The sequence below is a fragment of the Phoenix dactylifera genome, chromosome 14 (assembly GCF_009389715.1).
Source record: "Phoenix dactylifera cultivar Barhee BC4 chromosome 14, palm_55x_up_171113_PBpolish2nd_filt_p, whole genome shotgun sequence".
In the NCBI taxonomy this organism is placed as follows: domain Eukaryota; kingdom Viridiplantae; phylum Streptophyta; class Magnoliopsida; order Arecales; family Arecaceae; genus Phoenix; species Phoenix dactylifera.
In genome coordinates this window covers 7,680,832-7,698,758 of record NC_052405.1, presented here as the reverse complement: position 1 = coordinate 7,698,758, position 17,927 = coordinate 7,680,832, and the positions used below count along the sequence as shown (strand labels likewise).

General features: G+C 38.9%; 2 protein-coding genes across 2 annotated transcripts; both read left to right on the top strand.

Annotated features, from left to right (window-relative positions):
• Positions 1 to 2,493: 2,493 nt before the first annotated feature.
• Positions 2,494 to 4,593, top strand: LOC103701356 (1-aminocyclopropane-1-carboxylate oxidase). Its single transcript, XM_008783390.3, has 3 exons — positions 2,494 to 2,647; positions 2,731 to 2,966; positions 3,731 to 4,593. Exons 1-3 carry the CDS (start codon positions 2,546 to 2,548, stop codon positions 4,317 to 4,319), a joined length of 927 nt encoding a protein of 308 aa, XP_008781612.2. The 5' UTR covers positions 2,494 to 2,545; the 3' UTR covers positions 4,320 to 4,593.
• A 1,793-nt stretch (positions 4,594 to 6,386) lies between these two features.
• Positions 6,387 to 17,075, top strand: LOC103701355 (NAD-dependent protein deacylase SRT2). The gene is made up of 13 exons (XM_008783389.4): positions 6,387 to 6,506; positions 6,596 to 6,623; positions 6,707 to 6,773; positions 8,782 to 8,824; positions 8,954 to 9,209; positions 9,355 to 9,420; positions 9,521 to 9,566; positions 10,364 to 10,524; positions 10,609 to 10,738; positions 14,508 to 14,672; positions 15,562 to 15,689; positions 16,418 to 16,517; positions 16,609 to 17,075. Exons 5-13 carry the CDS (start codon positions 8,968 to 8,970, stop codon positions 16,660 to 16,662), a joined length of 1,092 nt encoding a protein of 363 aa, XP_008781611.2. The 5' UTR covers positions 6,387 to 6,506; positions 6,596 to 6,623; positions 6,707 to 6,773; positions 8,782 to 8,824; positions 8,954 to 8,967; the 3' UTR covers positions 16,663 to 17,075.
• The last annotated feature ends 852 nt before the right edge of the window (positions 17,076 to 17,927 follow it).

The window sequence follows — 17,927 nt, the reverse complement described above, 5'->3', positions numbered from 1 at the left end:
CATCGATTTAGATATGCGAATTATGAAGTTCGAACTACTCTTTACGTGCAGTTGGGACCAGTCGTGACCCCTTAACGGTTTGGTCATGATTAGGTGGCTGCATTTTAAAGTTTGCAAAACAAAGTATAAAATGAGGCAGTATTAGGAGTATTATTTAGTAGCCTTGCCTAAAATTAAACTTCAACTATTGTTTTAAGATTGATCATGATAGATTAACAAACTAAGGACCATGGAATTGATGCGCGAGATGCTTCGTATTCATCCTTTTGTTAATTGATGATTCCAAACCGTCATTTTTCCTAAGCTGAGGGAAGGAAGATCTATGTCGCCGATGAAAGAGGTCAATGGGTGCGATGCAGCTCATTGTTGATGCAAAGATTATGATTCACCAAGGGAACCTCTTAACTGATGTATGTATCAACTATTATTCCATAATTTAAATTTAGGACGAACAATGACTTTAACTTCTACATATTTTCTCATAACATACAGACATCGTGTGCATATATTACGGAGATGTTTGAAATTTGATCAACACCTACGTATGTACACGCATATACATAGAGTTGACACATGAAAGTCTACCTGTGGGCTCCATATCAGTTACAAGACGCACGAGCCAGGTGGCGGTGGCATGGCAATAAAAGGAAGGTGGTAGGTGGATGGGTATTAGACAAAGACGCTCCACGTCACTTATATAATATACGTATAGCATGGTATATATAAGCTGGGGATGGAGAAGCTTGGACTGGTACAAGGTACTGAAAAATTGATAGAGGAGAGAGAGAATCAAACATAGAAAAGGAGTACTAGAGATAAATAAAATAAGAAGAAGTTATGGGTCTGGAGAAAGACCTTGCTTTGATGTTTTATTCTTTAATCCATTAACTATTAAAGTCGTCTCCTTACTCTATGGATTGGCCTACTTAATTAGCCGAGGACTGCTGCTGAGATCAAGGGATGTTATTATTTTTGGTCGCGGAGTCATACCAAATAGCATGTTACATTCCCATGTGGAAGAAGTCGGAAGGGGGTTGAAGCTAGAAAAGATCATGGAACCGTGTCAGCCCGTAAGGTGAGACGTCGGCAGAAAGACGGCCAACAAAGTCCAAATGTGGAAGCTAGATCTGGGCTATCTAATGATTGATTACTCTGCAAGTGTCATAGCCAAAACTATCCTTATCCGTACTGTGTGAATCCAATTAATGTTTCCAGTCTTAGCTCTTCAGGATTCTATTACTTTAATTCTATTCCCTATATATGTTATACAAGTTGGTATTAATAAACATATTAGCATTAAAAAAAAAAATTTATATCAATGGCATGTTAATTACCTCCTCATCAAGATTTAGTCATTCATGTTGCACTTTAAGAGTCTTACTTTTTGATTAGAACTTTAAGATTCGTATTAATGGATGTGTTTACCCTTATCCATATAGAAGCTAGATCTGGGCTATCTAATGATTGATTACCCTTATCCGTACTGTGTGAATCCAATGTTTCCAGTCTTAGCTCTTCATGATTCTATTTCTTTTTATTTTCTATGTTCACTACAGTAAAAATGAATTTTTCCGGCTCTTTGTGCCCTTAGTGGTATTATTAATAAACATAATAGCATAAAAAATATTTATATGCATCTTTGTTCCACTAATTATTTAAAATCACAGGGTGCCCTTTCTTTGAGAATGTCAAGCATCAATGGCATGTTACCTCCTCATCAAGATTTAGTCATTCATGTCGCACTTTAAGATTCATACTTTTTGATTAGAGCTTTAAGATTCGTGTGCATGCTGTATCTACCAAGTACCAACACATATATATCATGGAATCTTCATTTATGCCTATTAAATCCTCCTTGACAGATAAAGATACACTCCATAAAATGTAGGTAACTCTATGATTGCTTCTTGATCATTGTCACCTTTTTTTTTCTAATGCTAGACCAGTGTTGCTAGAAATTGAGCTGGCTGCACATCTAGAAAATCAAAACAAAGATGAGTTGGGTGAGGCCCAGAAAATTTGGAACATCCATTGCAACTCAAGATCTATAAATAATCATTTAGGTAGATAATGGATCATGTCGGGCTGTGGCCCTACTCCTTCTGTTTGTGCCCTTAGTGGACGTACACCCTTTTGCCTTTAATTTCTAGCCTTGATCACCTGATTAATCTGAATAATTATCCTCTTACCAAGTCAGAGGAGTCCATGCTAATCTGTTTTGTAATCTAGAAATACCGATTAAAATACATCAACCTGTAAACAAACTTGAGCTGTGGGCATCACCTCATGGGTGCATTGACCTTCCATTTTTTATCATCTCATCATTGATTTTTTCACAAAATGAGGACCTGTACACCGTCCAAATGATGCTTGCGTTTGTTTAATATAGATATGACTTCCCTCAGATTAAAATAATAGTTGACATCCAAATTGGAGGATTATAAGAGTCCACCATTGCCTCCATTTCTAGTCATTCATTGCAGAGGAGCGAGAGAGAGAGGCTTCCATAGCTTGCCATCGAACTGTTCATCTCTCACTATTAGACATGGCGATTCCGGTCATCGATTTCTCGAAGTTGGATGGCAAGGAGAGGGCTCAAACTCTAGCAAAGATCGCTAATGGATGCGAAGAGTGGGGATTCTTTCAGGTTGGTTTATTTTTTTCCCCAGGTTTTAGCTAGTGAACTAAGTTGTCCGCCATTCGTTCTCATTGGGCTTTGTATATTTGCAGCTGGTGAACCATGGGATTCCGGTGGAGCTTCTTGAACGTGTGAAGAAGGTGTGCTCTGAATGCTACAAGTTGAGAGAGGAGGGTTTCAAAGAATCCATACCTGTCCAACTGCTGAACAAGTTGGTGGACCAAGAAATGGAGGGGAGCACTGTTAAGAGGTTGGACGAGGTGGATTGGGAGGATGTGTTCTTTCTCCAGGACGATAACGAATGGCCATCTAACCCACCAGAGTTCCAGTTAGGCCCCAGAATTGCTTTAGTTAACTAATGTCATTTTATGACTTATTAGGGAGTTTGCATGGATCGTCTTTGAGATGTTTCATATTAGGAGTAACATCTGTATAGCAAAATTTTACTGATGACGATATTTGATTATATTAGGATTGGTCTAACATTTTTTTTTCATAAGCTAATGATACGCATTCTTTACTTTCTAACTCTTATTTGATCCATAGGAAAACTAGTTTTATATATGTGGATATCTGAAACTTTCCACATTACTTTCAAGTTTTGATTACGTTAGGATTGAAAATTACTTTTTCCATTCTTCTTCATTTCATGGTCCATGATATATATTCTCTCCTAAAAACTTTCTTTATATTATTTTTTTCGAACAACCTACAAGGATATTAATCAGCAAACATAAGTGTAGAACGAAGATAGTGAAGTGACCTGCACATCTTTGAATTACATATGACCAAAACATCATCTTTTATCATGAAATGCAGTAAAGGATGAATGTGCCTATCCTTTTTATATCTATGAGTTTTGATTATTTTTAATATCCTCAATACTGTGGGACATTTGAAAAATGTCGGAAATACTTATTATTAAAAAAATGTGGCATATTAAGCAGGCAATTAATGGTGATCATACTTAATAGATAATAAGTATGATATGTGGTATTATTACATTTAAGTATCACTAAACGTACGTATAGACTTATCCCTTTATTAGTTCTTCATCAAACAAGTTCTTGATGATCCCTCCCTAACTTGCAGAGAGACCATGAAGGAGTACCGGAAAGAGGTGAAGAAGCTGGCGGAGAAAGTAATGGAAGCCATGGATGAGAACCTGGGCTTGGAGAAAGGCTACATCAAGAAAGCATTCTCCAGCAGCGGTGAACACGAGCCATTCTTCGGCACCAAGGTGAGCCACTACCCACCATGCCCACGCCCCGACCTCGTGAATGGTCTCCGTGCCCACACCGACGCCGGTGGTGTCGTCCTCCTCTTCCAGGACGACCAAGTTGGCGGCCTCCAGATCCTCAAACACGGCCGGTGGATCGACGTCCAGCCCGTAGAAAACGCCATCGTGATCAACACCGGCGACCAGATCGAGGTGGTGAGCAATGGGCGGTACAAGAGCGCGTGGCACCGCGTGCTCGCCACTCCTGACGGCAACCGCCGCTCCATTGCGTCCTTCTACAATCCCTCCTTCAAAGCTATCATCGCTCCATTAACAGTCCCCATGGAAGAGGAGGCTTCTGCTTCATACCCCAAGTTTGTCTTTGGGGATTACATGGATGTGTACGTCAAGCACAAGTTCGAGCCGAAGGAGCCAAGGTTTGAAGCAGTGGCTGCAATGTGAGAGGTGGTGAAAAAATAAGTTGATATTGGTGTGAGTTTCAAGTTTTTTTCGTATGTAAAATGTTATCTGGAAAGCCTGTACGTTATTCTACTCGTATGCACCGGACCATCCAAATGGGGTGAGCAGGGTTGAGATTCGGGTTAGTCTGATGTGAGGACACATCGACGACATCCACCTACTCATCTTGGAGATGATCTTATTTTTCTTTCCTGATGTAATATTTCTTGTTTCTTTTCCTGATTTCTTTGGCTCTGTAAGAGTTCTTGTTTCTTTTACTGTTTTTTTTTCCCTTTTGTTTTGATCCTTTCTGGAGTTATGTCAATGCTAAACATATTTCCCTTATTTGAGATAGTGGTATAATAGCATTGAATGGCAGATGAGGGAAGGATCACATTGGATCACTTGATTAATTAACTTAAGGGATCCAATTAAAAAATTTTGAGCTTAAAAGAATTTCGCATGAAACTCGGCAAAGTTGAGAGGATAAAACTGTAACCTCCTCTAAAAAATTGCGAGTACCGGCCCTCGGAATCTAAGCTTAAAGAATACTAGGCCTAGATTTGGGCATGTTGGAAAGTCCGAGATCTACATTTAAGGCCAGTGGAGGTGGCAATTGCTGCAACTCACCCATACCCGCTTCGCATAAACGGGTTTAGTGAGCAATTATAATATTGGTTTTGGTTTGAGTTAGCCAAGACTAACCCGATTATAAACAGAACACAGTCCTTGTTGAAGTTCTGAAAAATGGGAGGGCCATCAAAGCAAAGGCAGCTACGATGAACCCAACCGTATTCAATGCATCACGCCCTAAATTTAAACCCTCGGTTATCGTGGGCTTTGTATTATCGTAGGCTGTAACCCTCGGTTGCTCGACTATATCATGTTCCAGATCTAGAACGTGACAAATATGGTATCAGAGCGGACTCTTGATTACGAGTCTTTGTCGCTGATAAGATTCTTCTTATAATCAAACGATCTGCTACGGCTCCATCTATATTAGAAAATATAAACGTAAGGGAGCATCTTGGAAGATCACATCTCCTGAAGACTCGGCACATATAATGCATAATGGAAAGTGAAGTTGTTCACCACGATAGCCCAATTCGTACAATATGCTCGGTGTAGCATACATTTGTCCTAATGAAGGTTAGTAGAACAATGATATACGGCTTTGAAAATCTCACACTCATCATATTTCACAGTTTGCTGCATGAAAAATTCTGAGTGAACGTCCCTTCATGTCATCCTTCCCAGTATTTCGTTTTTTTCTTTTACAGAAATACCCTAAACCATTTTCTCAATCCCTAGAATGAAAAGATATGATCATACAAACTTATTTTCTCCAGATAAAAATGGAGAACCGGAAGGATATACCTCAAGATAATTCGAGCAATATTAGTAAAAGAAGACGCATATAGCGTACGAGACGGGTCGGCTTGGATCGGATCAAATCTGTTAAATTTAAATCCGATCCGAAATATATAACGGGCCTAATATTTGCTACAGTAACCGGCCGTGCCTGGCACCCATGAAAGGGGGCCGGGCTGGGTTACCATTTTCTGGCCCGCGGGCCGAGCCCGGCACGGCCCATAAGGGCCTGGGCCCGGCACGGCCCACGAACCAAAATTTTTTTTCCCAAAATACCCCTCAAAATAGTCGTTTTTGGACTGTTGGGAGGGGTATTTTGGGAAAAAACCAAAAATAGCCGTTGGAAACGGCTATTTTCTCCCCCCTCCAGACGGGCCGTGCCAGGCACGGCCCGTTTGCGCCCGAGACGGGCCGTGCCTGGCACGGCCCGTCTCGTGCCGTGCCCGGCCCGGCCCGCCAATCCACGGGCCTGGGGCCGGGCCGGACTTGCGTTTTTTGCTGAGCGGGCCGTGCCGGGCACGGCCCGCTAACGAAGCGGGCTGGGCCGGGCATGGCCCGTTTAGTCCGTGGCCCGGTGGGCCTGGGCCGGGCCGGCACGGCCCGATGCCCATCACTTGACAAGAACGGATCGGGCCGGATCTTAGTGGATTTCAGTCATGTAACGTTCAACCGGCTCGTGATCAACAAATGGTGGGAACAACGGCTACGTCGAACGCGAGGTTTGTTGCTGGTGGCCGCTCGCGTCCCGACATCAAGTCCACCGCCTTCGCCTTCCGCCCACCGCTCCGATTTCCACTGTCCCTCTCCCACTTGGCAATGGTGATGACCGCGCCCCGCCCTTCCCCGATCGTAAGCCGCTTTCTTTCTCCGATCCTTATCCCTAATATTGTCTGGGCTCTTAATTTCAGGGCTTGATAGAGCTGGATCTTTACAACGGTGTTTTTTTTCTCCCTTTTTTGGATTGATTTGGTTGTTGTGCTTCTCTTCTTGATAATCTGAGTATCATTTGATCCTTCAAGGTTTCAGAACAAGTTCTTGATACCGAATTGTTATGAGATCTGTTGTAAGGCAGTCCTGGAAGAAAGGGTGAGCTATAAATGTAAGCACAGGCCAAAACCAAAGTATTTGATTTATCGTTTCTTACGATGAATTTGTGTGCCCTATTCATTTTTCTATGTTCCAATTTAGCCTGCTTATAAATTAGGATTTGATGAGCTCGTTTTCTTGATGGACTGATTTGGTTCCTGTAGCTTTTCTTCTTAGCGAGTCAAGGATGATCATCCAAATGTTCTCAGGACATTCGTGACTTATTTGTTAATCAGCCAATGCACGGCCCATAAAACCCATTTCAAACCAAAGCATTTGCTTCTCTTTTGGAGTGGGAAGGCAGATTTCTTTTTTCTTTTTTTGTTTCCAGAAAGTATCTTTAGCAAATCGAAGCATCACTTCTCACTTGGTGTTGGCTGTGAATGGAGCCTTGTAGATGACCAAATAGTCTTGCTCAGATTTGTACCATTAAACATTTGTTTCTGGCTCGCTTCAATGCTTTGATTTTCTTTTTTCCTCCCTAGCTAATCAGAGCACTGGAATATAAGAGAAAAATTGGCCCTGAAAGAATGAAGCCTGCCAAACTGGCTTCTTTTCTGGATTTGCTTGCCCTTGAATTTAGGTAGAGTTAGATTTCTGAACTCTCTTAGACATGGTTTTTACCATTATGTCCTGCAGTTTCGAGAAACTCTGAATTTATTTCTATATAAAGTGGAGATAAATAGGAAAGGAGAAAAGAACAAGTCAAAAGATAAAGCACCATGATGAGGCTGATGAATTTGATATATTTGATCTTTCCATAGTCACTTTTGTTGATGAGTCAGTGTATCGTATGCTGTTCTATTGATCATGAATTTTCTTTACTGGTGCACTTTTTATTTTTTTTTTGTGGTTTATTTATTGACATGCACGCTGAGATTTTTTTCTATATTAGACCATGGTTTGCTAGTATTTTCTATATCTAGGATTGGGTCATCATGTTCCTCCAGGGATCTAGTTCATAGTGGTTCAATATTGTTGTGGAAAAGATTCCAGCACACCATTATGAACTGGATCACCGGAGGAACAAGATGACACAATCCTAGCTACAACCACGCCGAATGGCCAAGATATGCACAAATATGTGGTAGAAAGTGTAGAAAAGAGAACACATAAGCACAAGAAGAGCACACCAACAGTTTAAGTGGTTCACCCACTTCAAGGCTATGTCCATGGGCATGGAGGAGACCAAAATCTACTATCAATGTGAAGGATTACAATGGATTGGAGAGATTACCTCCCATACTAGCTTTGGTACAACACCACCACAATGGACACCTCTCTACAAGCTCCACCCTCTTAGGGATAACACCTCCAATGCTGAGAATCCACCACTGAAACACCTTGGGTACACCTCCAATAGCCTTGGATAATAAGAACTTGAGCCTGAGAGAACAAGAGAGTACCTCCTAAAACCACTTTTCTTGTTGCCAAGAAAAGAGCCCTTTCTTCTTTCTTGGAACCTTGGGTTGAATTAGGGTTATTTTATTAGACCTCTCTTATGAAGTTTTGTTTCTGTAAAGAATTTCCAATATGACCCCACTTAAACCCAAACCACCCAAAGCAATGTGGGCCAAGAAAATGGGCTAAGTGGTGTTTTTGGTATCACCCAACCCAACATTTTCTCTTTTATTCTTACGTTTTGATATGATGATTAAAGACAATGCGGTGGGTTTATATAAACATAGCACAATTGAAAGCCATGGCATGAGTAGGGGAGAAATATATAGTTCATGTTGGAATTTGAATATTGTTTGTATCACAATAAACTCAACATTGCTCCTGCAGCCATGAAACTGAATCAACCTGTGTTTTGTGCATCCCTTTCATGTCATGTTCATGTTCATGTTGTTTATAGGGCTGAATTTTATAATATATGCCGAGCACTTCTACATATCTTGACATTTTTATTGATGTGTTTATATAGTACATCTGAGTATCATAAGAATATGTTTCTATTGTATCTAGCCTTATCTAACTGATTCATGTAGTCCCTTTTGAAATGCAGATCATTGTAAGTGTTACAGAAGCTCTTGGAACAGTATTTAGAGGCAGGTTTCTGTATGCAATTTTGCTGATTAGCTTTAACATGTTAAACTTTCAAAGCGATGACTACTCTTCAAACATGATTATTCTGCATAAGAATTTCAAGCAAAACTCACAGGTTTATTAATTGTCAGGGTGTCATTTTCCCATGACTTCTATGCAATCTAGTTTGAAGTACGATCTGGTTTGCGGCAGAACAAGGAAGGGCCTTCCTTTTAGGTGCTCCATAAGGCAGTTACTTGCAAAATGCAGTCACTCTACTTCTGAGGCCACAGCAAAAGATCAGAATAAGTCTTACCTTCAATTTTTAAGGGAAAAGAAGATAGTTCCTGAGTCAGATCCTCCAAACACTAAAGATGTGAACATTCTGTATCAATTTTTTGATCAGAGGTACATTTCAAGATGCGAACCTTCTGTAACTATATCTGGAATGATGAGGAAGCAGACGAAAACATTCAGAAATAGACTGCACCTTCAATGATTCGTTGGTAGCATGCTAAGTGATTTATCTCTTATTATCAATTAATTGTCACAGTCGCAAGCTTATGGTGTTGACTGGAGCAGGAATGAGCACAGAGTCTGGGATTCCTGATTATAGAAGGTATGCAAACCTCTTTACATATAACTGCCTAGCTTTCTCAATGCTCACTTGACCTCTTATTTCTTTGTAGTACACTAACTCAAACTTTATCTCATGGCAGTCCAAATGGAGCTTACAGTTCTGGCTTCAAACCTATTACGCATCAGGTTACTGACAAATTCTGAGATCCTGTTTGATATTGTCTAGATTACAACCAGTCAACCACTGATCTATATTGGTTAATAAAAATTCCCTTTTAAGCACAATTGCATAGTATATATTTCCATAATCTCTTTTTCATGAAAATTTAGTATATACTAATGTTTGTCCAAAATGTAGCAGCAAACATCATCCTAGGAAGCTTTTCATGTTTTATAGAGAAGATGAGCAAGTTCTTCATATTTTCTTCATGGTTTTTGTAATTGAAAAGCTAGGTGTTAGAAGTTGTTCTGATATTTTTTTCCTAAAAACATGTATATCATATACCTTGATAATTATTTTAGTGTTATCTAAACAAAGACAAAATGAAATTATTTAAGCTGATAATAACACAATGTAACTGCAGAAACTTGGCAAACGACCCTTGTGGAGCCACAATGAAGCGTTGAATGCCTGGAGGCAGATGTAATTGCCCATCACCTGTTTAGAAGAACTGTCTTAATGAGGTTATGAATATAGTTCATTAGAATTTCAAACTGAGTGGAGATGAACTGAGAATTTCACCTTTATCTATGCTTAGAATGAGCAAACCAACCAACAAAAGGCTTGCGATTCTTGTGTTTGATAAGCCAAGCTGGAATAATGTGCATTTTAATTTGGTTTTAACTGATCAGTATCTTCCATTAGGCATGTTTTGAACAGATTTTCATGAATTTATGCCCTGTACTTTTCTGTTCTGTCTAATCATTTGTTGTGGTAGTTTATATTTTTGTACTCTTGTTGTAACAAAACCTATGGAAAACAGGAGTTTGTCCGCTCAAGCCGTACCCGCAGGCGATACTGGGCTAGGAGCTATGCTGGATGGAGAAGATTTACTGCAGCACTGCCAAGTGCAGCCCATCGTGCTCTAGCATCTTTGGAAAAAGTTGGTAGAGTCAATTATATGGTTACACAAAACGTTGACAGGCAAGAGGTTCCTTTCCTCTTTTTACATGTATGTCATGATAGCTTGGGTATCTTAGTACTTATATATGTGCAGTCATATTTTAGGTTGCATCATCGTGCTGGAAGCAACCCACTTGAGCTGCATGGAACTGTGTATACTGTAGTATGTTTGCAATGTGGCTATTCCATTAGCCGAGATTTATTTCAAGACCAAGTGAAGATCCTCAATCCAAAGGTGTGATATTTTGCTTTACATCATTCTTCTGGAGTTACTTTATAGCATTCCCAAATGTCTTTCCAATGTATATCTTGGTCTACAATACCAATCCATTTGTAGACATCAAAAAGTGAAATATTAATAAGTGCACAGCAAACTGAACATGTCAATATTAATAGTCATGTATATGATAAGTCGGTATATGTTCTCTAAGACCCCCTTCCTCCTTCCTCCAAACTCATTGGGGACCATGCATCAAAAGTTTGCAATGAAAAGATGAACCAGATTCAGTAGATCTGCTGATAAGACACGAAATCAAAATATAGGTAATACCAAATAAAGGTAAGAGAACATCTGGAAAATGGGAGCCAAGGTGCCAGGTCCAAAAAATTGCCCAGAAAATGTTTGAAAAGGTCGACCACTAATTTGTGGTTATGACCAATAGGGGTACAAAAGTGATAAGGAGACAGAATTTGCACCTGTGCTGCTGGTGATGAGGTTGCAAGCTATATGGTATAAGGGAGCTAAGCAGAGCATGATGACTAATCCAAAAGCAACAGTGAAAAAAAAAGTGATTGGAATTATCTCTGCGGTCCAACATCTGATGGAGGATGTGTAACCTGCTGATCTTAAGTTGTTGACAATATAGTACTTTCAGGTTAATGGAGCTCATAATATATGCTGATGGTGATATAAATTGGTTGACTAGGTTGCTTTTTGAAAAATTGGTTCGTATTCAAACTAAGCCACTAATGGCATACGTATGAAGCAATAATAAAAGCACCGCAGGCATCAAATGCTGGAATTTCATCACGGACGGTGCTAATGGGAGATGAGCCATTAATAGATGTCATGATGGCAACAAAGGTTTTTAAGTCTCATGCAAAACTTTGAAACAAAGTAGTTTGTAGTTACCGTGGCTTTAGAAGTCAATTTGCAGTTGGTGAACATAGCTAGTTTTTATGCCCATGGATTCCTCCCTTTGCACCATAGTCCCTAAGAATGGCCTCAGATTATTTAGAATTTCTTTTAATGATAGTGGAAGTTGATTATCACTGCCAATTTTAAGGCCGATCTTCCCTTCATGTTTTCATTATTATGTTAGAGGTGTTCACATTGAGTCCTTAATCGTTTTATAAAACTAATATTAAGTACTGAGGACTCTTGTTTGGGAACTTGGATTTTAAATTCTCATTTCATTCGTGGCTCTTTGCATGCTCTCAGTAAGGTTGCACTCGAGGCACATTGTTTTGGTCCAACTAAGTTTTAGATCTTGATTCTCTAAAGCATTAATTTTTTGTCAGTTCATTTCCAACCAGAACTTGGAAAGCTTCATCCCAATATTTTGAAGGGCATTTAAAATGATGTGCTCCAACTTGGAAATGCTGGGTCTTAATGCTTCCATTTGAATATTGCAGAAATTTTATTCTTTATTGACTTTTTTTTATGAGAGAGAGATTGTTCTAATTCCAATCCAATTCATTTTGGTTGTGTTTGGATGCCGATAACTAAAAGGGCAGGGAGGGAGGGAGAGGGGGTTGGGGTTGATAGATTTAATGATTGGTTACCACCCCTATGTCAACTAACCATTGGTTAAAGTTATCCGCTATTTGGTTGACATTCTTGAGGTTAGTGGGATAAGTTGTGGAAAATGTGAGAAAGTAGAGTGAGAGAAGAGATAATATGCATGTAGAGAAGGGGTACATCTTCGCTTTGGATAGAGAGAAGAGATGATATGCATGTGGAGAAGGGGTACATCTTTTGCTTTGGATATGCATCTAGGGTGTTGATGTTGGTGCTGCTTCTTCCTTGTCAGCAGTGGCTAATGTTGCACAACAGTCTTCGGACCTCCCACCAATGGTAGACAACCATGGCCATAATAGCAAGGATGGGCATGTTCTCTAGGGCCGAGGAGGGCGGCCGTCGGACTCCTCAACAGGTGACTTGGTGTTGAATGCAAAGGAAGCTCTTTGTGCGGTGTTTGACCATGTCCGGCCTGGTCTCCTACAGTTGTCAGCATCTACTCTAGTGTGTGAAGTGCCATGAAGTTGAATGTGGGGCTTCACTCTACCTTATTAGATGTGCCCCTCCAGTAGGATGTTTCGATGCCATCTCTTTAGTGATCATGGATTTAGTATGCCTGCTTGGAGGTATTGGTGTCCTGGGGTGGCCTCAGCCCTCTCGAGCCTCTTTTTAACCATCCTTGGTGTCAGATGCCTCATTTCACCCTGTTCTCCCGCCAGCATTCTAAAACCATGCATGCAATGCTTTTATTAGGTTTCTGGTTTCGTGTTTATGTTAGGAGGTTAGGATATTGCTCTATCTATCCGGCATTGTGTTCACTTTGATTTTGCTTTGTAAAGGGTGCTCCAACTCATGTCATTCTGAGTGCATGGCCTCCGTGTCTACATTTTCTATCCTGTACTACTAACTAAATAATATGGCGAGGTATGCCTCTTTCCTACCAAAATAAAAGAGAGAAAAGAGAGAGCTATGGTGGTTTATTTCATTCTCTCCCATGAAATAAATTTGGCCAAGTTAAGTTGCTTTTGGGGTGCTAACTGAATAAACTTAACCCACGCTTTTTGGTATGTGATGGTTGGTTAAATTGATAACCTGCTCTTAACTAGCAGACAACCACCACCAACCAAACACATGTTAAGAATTTATAGACTTAGTTATCAAATTTAGCTTGTCATGTCTTGGCAGATTGTGCTATGATGTGTTAAAATCTGTATTTGTTTTAAAGAAGCTTAATTAAACTGCAATGAGGCTTGAACTTACTAAGAACCACTGCCAGAAGGAGGGAAAAAAAAAGAAAAAAAAAGGTACCAAATCTGGTTGTATTTGGAAATACTTGTATTTCCAGCATTTAAACCACGCTAAAATCTAAAGTTTTTAGCAATTTTTGATTGCTCGTAGGAACTTTGGCCTGATGATGAATACCGCCTTGCCTTGAAATATAATTTAGTTGCATTATATCTTTTCCATATATATATAAGTAAAAGCTATTTTTCTTAAGTAGTTATTTTGTGTTGCAAGGTATGGATTTTACTCAATGTCCGCCAAACTGGTACCGGGACTTGTACCGGTTGGTGGACGGTTCAGTATGGTACCGGTTCGGTACTGTACCAACACATGGTATGGCAAGACGTGCCGGTTCGAATGGGCATGCCAATTTTTTTTAAAAGCTTTTTAGGTTTTATTTATTGGTAATCAATTTTTTTAAACTTTTTCAATGATTTTAAGTATAATTTAATATTTTTTGGTGTTTCTATGATTCCGGTATAACCTAAATGATGCATCTTGTTGTTTTAAAGCGATACAAAATATAAAATGATTAGTGAAATGTTGTATGCTACAAGAAGCAGCATGAAATATCATAAAATCAACTAGTGAGATAGAAAATATAAAATATTACAATTAATTACATATATTTAAAGTACAATATATATACCGATATCTAAAATCTTGTCAATTGGCGGTTCGGACCGGTTCAGTGGTCCTTGATTTTACTTTTTTACATTTGTCGGTTCCACATATTAAAGTATGACTGATTATTACTTTCTCTTCAACAAATTAATAATTCTAGGTTAAATGTATAAACTTCTCATGAAATTGTATGACCAATCTGTAAGTTTTTCTAGGCAGAGGAATTGTTGTTCTCGAGTGAGATTCCTGATCATTTCACATCTATTGTTTTGTGTACTATAATCTTCTTCACTTTTTTCTTGTGAATATCTGGTGTCATGTATTACTTGATAAAGATGATCATGATCTGCTGCAGTGGGCTTCAGCAATTGAAAGCTTGGAATGTGGCAATCCAGGCTCAGACAAGAGCTTTGGCATGCAGCAACGGCCTGATGGTGACATTGAGATAGATGAGAAGTTTTGGGAACAGGATTATAATATTCCCAATTGCCTGCAGTGTGGTGGAATTCTAAAACCTGATGTAAGCATCTGATAAGTACTGATATAATGGCTATTATCTTGGAGTTCTTAAAATACGTCAGCACAGTGAGCTGAAATGCATTTCATGTGTTGGTCCATAAATGCTTTTGTACCAATATAACTTTTGTTGTACTTCTATGCAGTTGGATATATAATCTTATTTATGTTTTACCAGCATGGAGATTAATGCAATTCCTGCCCTCACTTGAAATCTGACTGAATACTAAGAGTGCTTGAATTCATGATAAAGCATAACTGGTTGGTTGTTCCATTAATTAGAGCATGAATGCCTGTTAATACTTCTCTACCATGTCCAATTTTTTGGCTCCATTTTTTATGAAGTTTGCTTATGACTATGAAATAATATAAGGGTGAGCAACGATACCGGGTGCCAGAGTTACTATACGTAGGGAAGGGTAAAGAGAAAAGCTCACACACAATGGTGATGCATTCATTCTAGAATCGTCAGTTGCAGTTTTTATTTCCTGGGGCATAAATGTCAGGTCACCTAGCTCTTTTATGCTGTAGTACATATTGAATATACGTGTCTCCTTTTTTCCTCCTTTTTTGTACCATTTTTAAATTGTGATATTAAGTGACTGTAAAATCAATGTGGAATCATTTTCAACTGATACCATTTTCCTATCAAATACCATTATCACAATACTTTTGGAGGACAGGTTCATTATGATAAACGTCCCAAAATTGAGAATGAGAACATGTCTTTTTGTATGAAAGGAAAAAGAAAATGCAAGAATGAAGTTAGAATGATTTGACGTCACTTGTTGATATTTTATACTTATTCAACACATCTGTTTCCTACACTTATTGTATATGCAATAGATACCAAAATAATTCTGGGTCTTATAATCGCTTCTTAATCTCTGAAGGTGGTATTTTTTGGTGATAATGTCCCTAAAGAAAGAGCAGATAAAGCAATGGAAGCTGCAAAAGGATGTGATGCTTTCCTCGTTCTGGGCTCATCGCTGATGACCATGTCTGCATTCAGACTTGCCAGGTATAGTTATCCTGTTGTCATTTATGTATATTCTTGTTCACTTATTATTGCAATTAACCTGCAATAGGTTAATGTCTGGATATGCATTATAAGCATGTTCGTTTCGATTGCTATATCCTAAAAGCAGCTCAGGATGAAGTGAGCACTTTTCACCACTTTTGGCATACAACTTAGCAGTGTAAAATCAGCTGCACCATGAATGTGCCACAGTTTATGCACCTGCCACTGTCAGAGATTGATTGTTGACCTTTGAGTTCATCCTTGACCCCACTATGCCAGCTAAAAAGCAGTAGTGTCAAAGGTTGGTTTATGGAGTTAGAATTGCTTGTTTTGCACCACAGAGGTCTGTACAGACTTTTGGATAACTGCCACGTTGTCCTATTTTGGAAATGGATGGCTGTTGTTCATCCTTGTGATGCGTTGTGTTTGGCACGCAACGTGACCTTCTCTATTCTCAAGTTGGGCGTCAGCTGCATGTCTCCAAGATAGATGACGTAGGGGTTATCTAAGGTTGTATAGCCCTTTGTGGTGCAAAACTTGCATTGCAGAGGATCAGAGCTGTGGTTTATGTGCTAACTCATGTCTTGGTATTGGTGATTCTTAATTGTGCACATAAACTCACTGGACCAACTCATTCTGTAAATGCATCTTCAGCTATGCAATTTCTTTTGGTCCAGTGACCTATATCTGAAATGCACTTATCATCCTCAACAATTTTTTAACTGCAGAGCTGCGAAAGAAGCAGGTGTTCCTACTGCAATTATCAACATAGGTGAGACAAGGGCTGATGATTTTGTATCCTTGAAAATAAATGCTAGATGTGGGGAGGTAAGAACTTCATAATTGTAATCTGGAATCAACTTCCCTATGGGCACATATGCATCTATTATTGCTTGTGTTCCTTGTGGCATTATTTCAGATACTACCCAGATTGCTTGAGATGGGATGCCTTGCTATACCTGGCATAAGTTGAATCGGTGCCGTGCAATGATGATAGCTCTTTCAATCAGTCCCACGAGCAAGTTATTTGGAACCAAATAAGAAGAATTTTTCTTGGTCGCATGAAGAAATACTGTGGCGGGCTTCAGATCATTGCTGGCTATTTATGTATTACTTGTGCTCCACATATTTATTCAGAAACTTGTATAATCGAGTGTTTTATTCTCTGTACAGGGGCCGCCCACTCTTTAGCCGGCTCTACTTGTGTATCATTCTTGGGGGAAAAAAATCCCCGAAAATAAGTATCCAGAGCTTGATTGCCAACTTTGCTGCATCATTTTGATACTCCTGCTCCATGGCAGTTTCATTTTGATGGCAAAGGCTTCCATAGTTCTATAGTTGTTAACTACATATCTAGGTTTTTATGTTTGATATTCTTTGGTTTCACCATTATTCACCCGTAGTGTTAGATCCATAGAGTGAGCAATGAAGTATTTTAGTGTTTTTTTTTTTTTTTTTTTGCTTTTCCCTTGCAATACAATGAAGCCCTAGGCACATTCAACTATCTCTGAAAAGTTGCTAAAGAAGAACCTTTTTTTTCTCAGAACCACTTTGGTCAATTCAAAAACTAGTCCCTGGAAGTGATCGTCCGTTGGAATCTGATGCTGTCAATAAATTACAAACTAGTAGTTGGAAAACGTCGAAGAATGTTTTTTATTTTACCTAAACCAACATGTTGGTCAGAATTGTATATAATGATTTCATGATTAAATAGCCCAGAAATCAAATCAAGCCTGAGCCTGCAATCTCGTGCATGTCTCTTAGGCAACAAATTTCCCGGGTATTATGTATTTGATGTGATTGTTTTTATTTTTTTCTTCACTTCTAGATATTGTTGTTCTCGATGTACATTTAACTTGGCACACAACTTTTTCCTTTTATTAGTCACTTCTCATGGATCAACCTTTTGCAACTTTTATAAATCGGTAGGTTAAATACGTGATAGACCTATCCTAGATTTCCCACATGCAAATGACTATTGCATCACTTCATCTCTTGCATCGAGATGGGTATAACACAGTAGATAAAAAAATTCAAATAAAAAAAAGTTTTTTTGCATGAATATTTTTGTAAAAATTTAAATTTGAATGAATACTTTTTTAAATTTATATTTATTTTTGTATCTTCATAAAATACTGTTTTCGCATAAATACTCTAACGGTTTAATAAAAATCATATTTATTTTAATTAAAAATAAAATAAAATTTTGAAATTAACTTTTTGTTCTCAACTGCAATC